General features: G+C 39.1%; 1 protein-coding gene across 8 annotated transcripts in view; it reads right to left on the bottom strand.

Annotated features, from left to right (window-relative positions):
- CCDC7 (coiled-coil domain containing 7) overlaps nt 1-10,793 on the bottom strand; it is a 130,612-nt gene continuing 119,819 nt past the window's right edge. For all 8 annotated transcript variants that reach the window (XM_083579043.1, XM_083579038.1, XM_083579041.1 and 5 more), the window contains 8 exons: nt 9,417-9,536; nt 6,885-6,968; nt 6,122-6,241; nt 5,261-5,404; nt 3,003-3,092; nt 1,708-1,794; nt 609-658; nt 1-261 (listed from right to left, as the gene is read on the bottom strand). In XM_083579043.1, coding sequence (XP_083435169.1) covers nt 172-261; nt 609-658; nt 1,708-1,794; nt 3,003-3,092; nt 5,261-5,404; nt 6,122-6,241; nt 6,885-6,968; nt 9,417-9,536 — 785 coding nt within the window. In that variant the 3' untranslated portion in view covers nt 1-171. The remainder of the gene's footprint in view (nt 262-608; nt 659-1,707; nt 1,795-3,002; nt 3,093-5,260; nt 5,405-6,121; nt 6,242-6,884; nt 6,969-9,416; nt 9,537-10,793) is intronic.

Genomic DNA, 10,793 nt, shown 5'->3' with positions numbered 1-10,793 from the left:
TTGGTGGTTCACGTATCATATATTTTAACTGCTGTTCCAGTACAATTAAGTTCTCAGAACAAATTCATACAACAGCATAGGTTTTCATGTTTCCTTTTCACAGTTCAGCAAAGATGAATTTTATAAGATGGCTGCATCACTGACTCAGTCTCTAAAAACACAATAATTAGGTCATTTATGTTTTGAACTTTGCTTTATGACTGGGAAGGTGGTTTCTTTTCTGTAGGGGTTGCATCCTTTTCCAGAAATAACAATTGGGTCCTAAAAAATGAAACACAATTATTCAGGGTACTTACAACTGAGTTAATCCACCTATATTTAAGATTACATTTTAGATTACTATATGCAAATCTCATTTTGCTATCCTTTGCCTGCTGCAGTTGTGAATTGAATGCTCTGTTAACAGGATAACTCTAAAATATCTGTGTTTATCAGTTTCAGATTCATTGACCGCAGGCAGGGTCAGTCTGATGGGAAGGACTCCTCCTCTTGGAGAGAAGATGAAAAGGCTCTAAGGACCCAATGGGAAGAGTCATCCCTATCAAGGAATGTCCTCTGGCTTAATCTCACAAATGTTAAGTTTTCTAGGGTAAGCTATAGTTATTTACCTCTACTTGATCTTGAACGTCTCCCTGAGTGACTGATGAAGGACCTCCCCCTAGTAAAACAAAAAAATAAAATAAAATCCACATTACTTTATCATACCATTTGAAAGTCTACCTGATATTTATTAATTTTATCTGTATACTTGAAAGGGTTAGTTTTTATAGTATTAAATTGACTTGCCATAACATGAAAACTAATATTGTCATATGTTGCCAATGCAGTGCCACTTGTCATCTATGTTCTGGTAACATCTAGGTTAGATTATTGCAATGTGTTATATATGGGGCCACCTCTGAAGACAGAGGAGAAACTTCAGCTGGTGCAGAATTCAATGGCCAGGTTGCTCACCAGGGCAAGGCAGGTTGAGTATATAGCGCCAATCCTGGCCTGACTGCACTGGCTACCAATTAGTTTCTAAATTCAAGATGCTAGCTTTGACCTATAAAGTATTAAATGGCTCAGGACTGCAATGCCTCAAGGATCACCTCTCCCCATATGAACTGGCCTGGATCCTGCAATCAGTTAATGTAATTTGGAGAAAAATGTTCTTGGGCCATGTATTGAGCAGCCCATCCCCCATGTCTGGATTTTATTTACATATGGCATCAGCTGCAAGTGGGTGGTTAGAGACAGTCCAAGCCTAAAGCATGCCTCATCCACCCTCCCTTTCTCTAAGGAATATATGTATGTGTAGTAGATTCAGCAGCGGTTTGGCAGGAGTGTGAGGTGGTCTAAGTCTAACAGGTTATGGGCCAACTGACTTACAAATCTAACAGCATCATCATCTGAGGAGCCTTCATTTTGCACAGCCTTTGGCTAACTAAACACTCTATGGCCTTTTAAAGTAGGTGGAGGTATTGTTTCTGTTTCTTACTATGTTATGTATTTTGGTGTTTTTATATTGTAAACTGTCCTGCAAGTGCAGTATAGAAATTGCAGCAGCCATAAATTCCTTGCCTTTCAGTGGTATGAGGTTTCCATTCTGCCAACCCACACAAATACATTTTCTCCTCCCCTGACATTTTGTAGGAATTTTAGAAGATAACCTGCCCTCTTAAATCCAAAGTGAATATAGAACCCTTTTCCACTGAGATTTGTTACCTTTCATCTCTGGCCCCAAAATCCTTCGTTTTAATAATGCAAGCTTTTGGAAGTAGTCTTTTTGTGGTAACTGGTTTGTTTCCCATCCTGCATAGGAAATATATAGAAACATAATATAATACTGTGTTTGACTTAAAATACAATGTTGTTTTGAATACAGGAATGTCTTTGTAACTGATCAAAAATAATTATAATCACTTTTATGGGAAAAGTTTATATAACAATACTTTACGTATTTTTGGTGACTACAGGGTGAGAGAGACTATGAATGCATAAATGTATAAAGTAGACTACAGACACACAGTCTGCCATTCCCTAATAAATCTAAAGCTGTGGTTCCCAAAGTGGCACACATGCCTCCCAGGGGGGCAATTTGATTTTTAAGGGGGGTAATTTTGAAGCTTGTTTAGACCAAGCTAATGGCCTTTTAGGCTTCCTCCGTGTAAATAGGAGTATACTTTTGGAATAATAAGAATTATATGTCACGGGGGGGGGCGGGAATCAGGATTTTAGAGATGCATAGGTGGGGCATGGCCAAAAAAAGTTGGGAACCACTGATCAAAAGCAAAGAGAATCTTCTTTATCAAGTCAAATGATTTCCCTCCCTTATTTGTTTCTGAGGCAGCATAGGACAATAAATTTAACAGAGCTATTGGCTAACACGGTAACTTGCAGATTGGATTATTGCAAAGCACTCTACATGAGGTTGCCCTTGAATACGACTTGGAACTTTAACTGGTCTAAAATGTAGCAGCAAAATTACTGACTGGTTTCATTTAGATCTCATATAGCCCATGTATAAAAACAGCTGCATTGTGAACCAGCTTGTTTCCTGGGTTGATTTAAAGTGCTCACATTAGTGTTTAAAGCCCTAAATGACTCAGGCCCCAAATAGTAGTTGAAAGACCGCTTCTTTCCCTATAAACCCTCATGAGGTGCTTGCCCAGGAGAAGGCATTCTCTGTGGTGGTCCACAAATTGCGGGACTCCGTCCCCACAGAGATGTGTCTGGTACCTTAATTGTACAGCATGCCATGATGCACTACTTTACCCTGACTTTTGACACTTGAGGAGTATATTTTTAGCTAGGAATGCTAGGATTTTGTTCAGAGATTTTATGAATTAAGTTCTGTTGTAATTGTTTGTATAACACCTTGAACATGCCCTTCCCTTGGAGCATTACTATCAAACATGGTTTTTACTAGAACAAATGCAACCTACAGTATGAATGAGATACACTCCCCCCCCCCCCAAATTAGGAATATTTTTTTTTATACAGCCAACTTTATAGGTTACCTGATTTTTGAACAGGTATAGTATAGTCCTGGAACCTAGCTGTCCCAGGTGGTGGTGGGGGAAATAATGGCATATTTCTGAACTTGTCAACTGAAAATTAAAACACAAAACAGTTTGTATGAGAGACAGAACAATCCAATAATTCTAATGAAAAGCAAGCCTAAGAAAGTAAAAAATAATAGCTTTTTTAAATAAAAAAAATGTGTGACATCTAGCCATATATTCTGGTTAGCATTTCAGGTTTCCAGCTACAGTAATGAACAGCAATGGTGTTCTACATCTCCTGTTTTGGGAAGATAATGTTTGTTGTTCTTATCGTTAAGAGGAAGATTATAGAAATTCAGCCCCAAAGGTTTGCACTCCATGGATCAGGAGAAAAGAGGCAGGCAAAAGCCTTATACCAAACCACACACTGTTTGCCACACCGTGGACTGAGAGTGGAGGAAAACAGCAGCTACACACACTCTCCTTGTCACAGCTGCCAACCAGGAGGATAAGGATGAGGGGCAGGCACTCTGTCGCCTCCAAAGTGAACCAGGAGGCAGTCAGGGCTCAATATCAAAGGCAAATAGAAGCAGTCAGGCAGGGACATAATAGGAACACTCACTCCATTGCCGGTGTAAAAAAAAGCAAACCAGGAGGAGGTGGCCAAGCCATTTTTAAATCAGGGCAGGAGAATGCAAACGCCACACTACCAGTCACACAAGTAGGACACAACCACACACACACCCACACCCACACACACACACACCAACGAAATAAATAAATACAGTTATGACCCGAGATAAATGGTGGCAGCCATTAAGGCTGCTGAGGGAAAGAAATAGAGTGCACCGAAAGAGGGCTGCCATGCCTGAATGACCATTGGCGCCACGGCAAGGGCAACCGTTCTGGAAAATTTATCTATAAGTAATGTAAGTAAACAACTAAGGAATAAAAGAAGGGTGGCAAATAAGCAGAACAACCAAACGTACAGAGCAACAGAAAGTTTTTTGTGTGGAAGAAACCACAACATGCGGACAAAGAACTGTAAAACAAAAATGACGATAACAAAAACCTAAACAAAAAAAGGGGATTCAGAAACTAGTAAAAAACTTAGCTGAGTCAGGAGAGCCAGGAGGAATGTACTGTCTGTGTCTAGACAGGAGGAAAAACTGAGGGAGTCCAGGCTACTTGCCACAAGTCTGCTCCTGTCTAGTTTCTCGCAACAGGGTGAACACCCATTCCATTGGATAAACCCCATAAACTAAAAAGGAAGTAGTGTTGGCAGAATGAAATTGTGTCTCATGTCCCCCACTTCACATGAATTTAGTGCCCCAAAGATTTGCACCTCTGGCTCATCTCATTGCAGGTTTCTGGTCTTTCCATGAATGCTAGAAAGTGTGCCATCCTAGAACTTGTTCCTTGGGGAGATGGTGTCTCTCTGGCCCTGGCCCTTGCCTTCCCTATATGGATAGGAGTGAATTGGACGAACACTGAAACAGCCCTTCTATTCAGTGTTGCTGTGTCTTGTCTTTATTATGGTAGCGGTACTTGAGAAGGCTGCAGCAGGCCTGAGCATCTTGCCACAGTTTGTCTTTCTGTAACTATGCTGTCACACACAGCCCAATCCATGTATCTGCCCCAAGCCATGAAAATACAAAGCTTTCACTCAAGCTGTGGATCAACAGTTGCCCCCTCCCTTCCCTATGTAAATGGCCTCTCATCTGTGTTAAGGATGTGTTGGGCTGGTGAGGGATAAGAAGCTCAGAAAAATCAAGCTCTTGGGAGCTTGAAAAGACTCTACTGCGCACTAGGCAGATTCAGTCTGGAGAACAGGGTACCCCCCACCCCTTCCCATGAAAAGCTTGCTGATCTAGAGGGAGGTATCATCATGATTATGAATGCACTGGGTGGTCTTTTAAAGTAAAGCATTCTAAGACATAGGACAATATCTAAATGGAGATGGGAGGAATAAAATACAGTGAGAAATCAAGACTTTTTCATCTCTGTTTTAAAAAATAACTTAGAAATTTTAAAAACCACATTGCAAGGAGATGCAAGGGTGTATTCAGGAAGACACCAGTTCAAATAATCAGAAAAAAAAGTTACTTTAAAGTGGTTTTTTTTGAAAAAAGATGTAAGTAATTTAAAATATTTGCACAGAAATTTGATTAAAATAATCAAATAATTCATGATAACAGCATACTCACAGGGTAACTGGAAATGTAACAAAGAGTCTGAATGCCATATTTGTACACAATTAACCCATTCCTTACCAAGCGCATTGGCTTGATGTTGTTGTTGTAGCTGTTTTTGTTGTAACTGATAACTTGCAAGATGCAATGCTTGTTGCATATTTGTTCTATGGCTTGGAAGTAAATTCTTGTTAAACTCTAATATTTCTTGCATTGCAGCCTCCACTGAAACAAAACAAATTGTTTACTTAATTCAAAAAACATTCTAAAAACATTTATTTTTTTCTGCATATCCACTATCCAAAACTGCAGGTGGGTAATCTTTGCTAACTGCTTTTAGGCTTTTACATTTACCAAATTTGTGAATGGTATTGAAAGATTCAGCTTGTCTGGTGATTAAATGCTTCTGGAAAGGGGGAAGGCTGAATTTCAAATTGATCTAGTGAAGTTAGAAGTGTTTGTTATATTTTTCTGGACAGGATATGAAATATGGTATGTTAAGTAATCAGATGGAGGCAAGGGTCTTAACAAGCAGACTAAGACATAAAAATAGGAGAGGTTAGCCAGTTCTGCACCATCAGCAGAATCTGATTGGTTGAGGTGAGATCCAAACTTGAAAACTGAAAGTTTGGCATCATCAAGCCAAGGTCTAGAGAAGCTTTGAAACTATGAAATGTATGTCTTAAGCTCTTCTGACTGAGAGGTTCCACCTCCAGAGTTGTAAAAATGTCTTCTCCTTTTAAATGTTTAAGCTTTAGTAGTATGAGGAGCATGTTTGTCAATTTTTTCTTGCTAAATAATAAAATGCTTTAATCTACACTTGTCTGGCAGGTTGTGTGTTGACTGGTCTTAATACTCTACTGTTCTCTACCTAAATCAGGACCCCATATTTTACTCACTCATCAAGCCCATATCCCAACACGTATACTAATCATTACTTACAAGCAAGTCTGTGTGAATTTGCATGAAGGTAAGAAGAACTATCCAATTGTGGCAAAGATACTTTGCTCTCTGGAAATTCTTCCAGAAGCCGTCCTTTTAATGCCAGTTCTATGTCCCTCTCTGCAAAGACAGACACAGAAAAGGGCTTATTAATATAAAGCCTAACAACTGACAGTTCACAACCAATAAATTGCAAAGAATACAAGATACCAAGTAATTTGTTTTTAATCTATAAAATAAGGTTTAAACTGCACAGTAATATTTGCATGACTAATAGATATGTTATTTCATATTTTCTTGTATATTTGTTCTCTGTCAAAATATGTGGTCCTTCAGCAGCACAGTTAATAATTTACCTTGGAAATATTAAAGTTTCCCACAGTGCTGTCAGTACCAAATCCCCACCAGGTGATATCAGGACTATGTGCCTTCTATGTGCTTGAGATTCTGTTGGCTGGAGTAAGCACCATGTGCGCACATAATTTTAGCAGCAGGATGCAGTAGATTTTCTTATACCCACTGATCTTGTGCATGTTGTAGAAGGGACTCCACATGGTGGTTTATCTAAAAGGTTCAACCACCACCCATCACATTCAAAAATTCCTCACCCCAATATTATCCTAATGATATAAATGTTTTAAAGGGTGGAGTTAATACCTTGTCAAAATAAAGGCTATGGTTAAATGTGCATTACCTCCTTAAAGTTGATTTTCAACAGTGTCCCATTTTACATGGGAGCATGCTAAGCATGTATAAGACTTACTTAGAAGTTGGTCTTGCTCCTCCTGGACTGTCATATCGTATTCTGCATCTACTGTTTTGCTATCACGCTTGATTCTGTTAGCCACTATATGTTCCCATTGCACAATGGGGAGAAAAATGTTCATACATAAAGTTAACTGTTGACACAAATAAGTTTTCTCCGTACATGAAAAATGATTTTCTACTATAGTCAGCTGGATCCTGATAGGTAAGCTGTCCTTTGACTTATTTATAGTACCAGTCCAAAGCAACTGAGTTGTAACCCATAGCTCAGTGTAATTTACAGATGTGTATACAAAAAGCAGTGAAGACTGTTCTGCTCCCTCAGGCAATCATCCAGCTGATAACTTTCAAAGCAGCAGACGCCAAACAGAACCTTAACTAATGGAACTGCATTAAAAATAGAAAATTGCTCAAGTAATTTGAAAAACCAGCATGATAGCAGAGGGGATCTCTCCAGTGAACTATATTCACTCTACCAGCCTACAAATATTAAACAAACATCTTCAAATCTTCTTCCTCAGTTCAGTCTCTGTTATCTCTCTTACCTGTATAGGCTTTCATTTTTGGCTCCACAGGTGGGGGTTGGAATTACATTATACAAATTATAGGCAAGGTTCTTCTCTAGATTATCCAGTGTGACAAGATTATTGGAATATATCAAAGCAATATAGCCAGTTAAAGAGGAGACTGAGAGGAGATATGATAGCCATCCTCAAATATCTAAAGGGCTGTCATATTGCAGATGGAGCAAGCTTGTTTTCTCCTGCTCTGGAGGATAAGTCCCGAATCAATGGATTCAAGTTACAAGAAAGGAAATTCTGACTAAACGTAAGGAGCAACAACAATTTTGCTGTTCAATTAACTACAATCTCCACCAGAGGGCTTATTCTCCTGGACATCTGAATAATTTCTACTATCATGATATAGGCACTTTGAATAATCTGTCTAGGATGAATTGGTCTACTGCACCATATCAAGTTTGTCCCAAGACGATAGTCTACACTGTTCACAATGCTGATAGCAGGAAAATTTATCCAGAGAGGAGAGAACATGGGATAGATTGCTCCATGTCTGCAAAATGGTCATTCTGAACTGAACCATTGCTGCAGCCATTGTCTCTTCTTATTTTCTCTACCAGGTTCCTCCCCCTTTGATAGTTTTCTCGACTAGATCCATCTGGTCTCCTATCTGACATTTAGTGGCTGTGACATAGTTGCCAGTGACCTCAATAACTGCAATACTGCATGGTATCTGTCCACACGGTGGCTTGAAGAGGCCTGAGAAGAAGGAAGGCAAAAACCCCACCTCTTAAGGCACAAGTACCTCTCCTTTGTGTGTGAGAAGGGTAAACATCAATAACTTTGCCTACATTCTAGAAATTTCTGAAGCTAGCTGTGCCCAAGCATAGATTTCATAAGTGTGAGTTCAGAGTGAACAGGCATATTACAAACATGCACTCTGTTTCATGAACCTAAATGTCCAGCTTCAATCAAACTAATCACTAAGTGAAAGATAAAAACAAAAACAACAAAAATCCTTGACTGCAGCCTTGCAATTTCATATTATTTTTATACAAGACACTTTTAACCACTTTCAGTAAGATCATGCTAATTTTCTGAATATGTTATATTTTTTAATGTGTAAATAAACTTTTCACATTTATATTCCTCCACTCATATCAAAATAGACATTCAAGGCAACATAATAATATTTATACATAGCAAATAAAGCAAACTTAAAAACACACCTACTAATGCATTCTGTCTAATATATATATATTTCAAATGGACAATTAGAACCAAATCAAGCAAGAAATTTGATGATGCATTCCCTGTCTCATTAATCTTTCAACCTGCCTTCAATGTTTGTTCTAGAGAAAAAAATCTGAGAGTATAATATCATCACAAACAACATTCTCCTTATTCTTTTGTTGCAACTGCATTATATCCCACCCTTTTGTGAAATGTAATGTTTTGCCAAGCACCAGCTGTTATAAGCAGGCAACTGTGTGCAAAGCAGAACACGCTGCTGAGGAATCGCACAATCGCACAACTGGAACGAGGCGGCAACCGTTGCTAAGGAGCCGGTGATGGAAGAGGACAGTTGAGAAGGCCAATGGTTGCATGATAGAAAAACCATTGGCACTTCAAGGATCCAAAATAATCAGTAATAAAACAAAAAAAAATGCCTTGCCGGCGGTCAAATAGAGGAAACAAGGAAATGAGAAGGGAAAGCAAAAGCAAAACAGGAAGCAGGAGGGTTTTGTTTGTGTGTGTGTGTGTGTGTGTTTTTATTTATTTAACCTCAGCGGAGGAAAGAAAACAAAGGAGTAAAGTTTGAAAATGGACATACACACAATACTAGAAAGTGAAAGGATATAGGAGGGAACAGTAAAGAAGTAGAAATAAAGTGTTGTTGAAGATAAAAACACTTAGCTGACAGACATTCGGGTCCTCAGTAACCATATCAAATAATGCACAGTATAAGGAGCATCCTTGGAAGCACACACAATAACACGTTTTGTACTTACCAGGTACTTTACTTATGTGTATCTGCAGCCCTGAAAGTTGTGGTCTCAATGCAAGCTGATCTGATGGCTCAAGTGAACTAAGTCTCCGTTTGCCTGTTGTCCGTAAAACACTTTTTGGTACTGAGAGAGATTATTTACATGTTATGGAGAGAATAAGATGAAATAGGTCCAATATACAATTCCCGTCCCCCTAAAAAACACAACCATGTTGCAAAACTTGCAGTCCCTTGCAGCAGTTGAATATTCCACTTGTAGATTAACTCTGCTGTGGAGAATTTAAATACTTGATATCATAGCAATACAGATTCATATGGTGGGAGCCATTGTGGCCACAGGATACCACACTGAAGTTTACATCTTGGGTTTGGGCTGCTCCAGTTGCTTCATTGTAGCACTGAAGAGATTAACTGATCCCCCATCCAATCCCCAGGACCTGGAATCCTTCCCAAAAGAAAAGACAAATAAATAAGATGCTGAAAATGAAAGAGTTGAGAGGCAGGAGGAAGTCACTAGTGGTGTTCACTCAAGATAGACCCATTAAACCTTGACTAAAACAGCTAGCCACTTAATACCTCTCTACTATTACATTTCAACTTTTTTTATTTTGTTCTTCCTTTTGCTACAATAGAACATACATCTGCTTCATCAATGCAAAGTATAAAATAAACCTGTGGCTGAGGAAGTAGAGAAAGGGAGACTTTCCTGTAAATTCCTGTTCATTGTGACTCCTGGAGCACACTCCAGAACCTTCAGGATAGTATTTCCCTGTGGACAGCAGGCAGGATCCAAAAATGTGGATCATCTTCCCAATCTGGGAAGGGCTACCAGAACAGAAGAACAAAAGAAGCCATAATATTTTTTTTATAAAAAAAAAACACCTGAAGGAGAGGTCATAACTGAAGCACAATACTGAACAGCTGAAGAAACAGGAGACAGGAGATGAAACAAGCCAGAAAGAAACTCTCCCAGGAATCCTTCCCTACTTCATTGAAATGTATACAACGGTATAAGCCTGAGGAGGATAACCATAGTCTGCTGGAATACACAGTGGTGGGTGGAATACCCTCCAAGATAAAATGGTAACAGGAATTCATGGTAAAAAACCTTTCCTTTCTCCTTTGGTTCCCAGAGGACATTCCATAACCTTTTAGATGTGTGTATATACGAGGAGTGCTCATTAAAGATTTCCCCTGATGTACTCCCCTTGGACTGAGACAAACTTAACTGGGCACAGTTATTAGTCCTTCTCTATGTAGCTACCAGCAAGATTCACACACTTCCCCCATTGTTTTATGCAGCTGTGGAGACCTCGTCTGTAGAAGTTGGCAGGTTGCGTTAGAAGCCATAACATGACCTCAGAAATCAGCATTTCATCGT

Source organism: Podarcis filfolensis (genome assembly GCF_964270895.1).
Source record: "Podarcis filfolensis genome assembly, chromosome: 12".
NCBI lineage: Eukaryota > Metazoa > Chordata > Lepidosauria > Squamata > Lacertidae > Podarcis > Podarcis filfolensis.
Note: the sequence above shows the minus strand (reverse complement) of the source record. Positions and strands in the feature narration are given on the sequence as shown.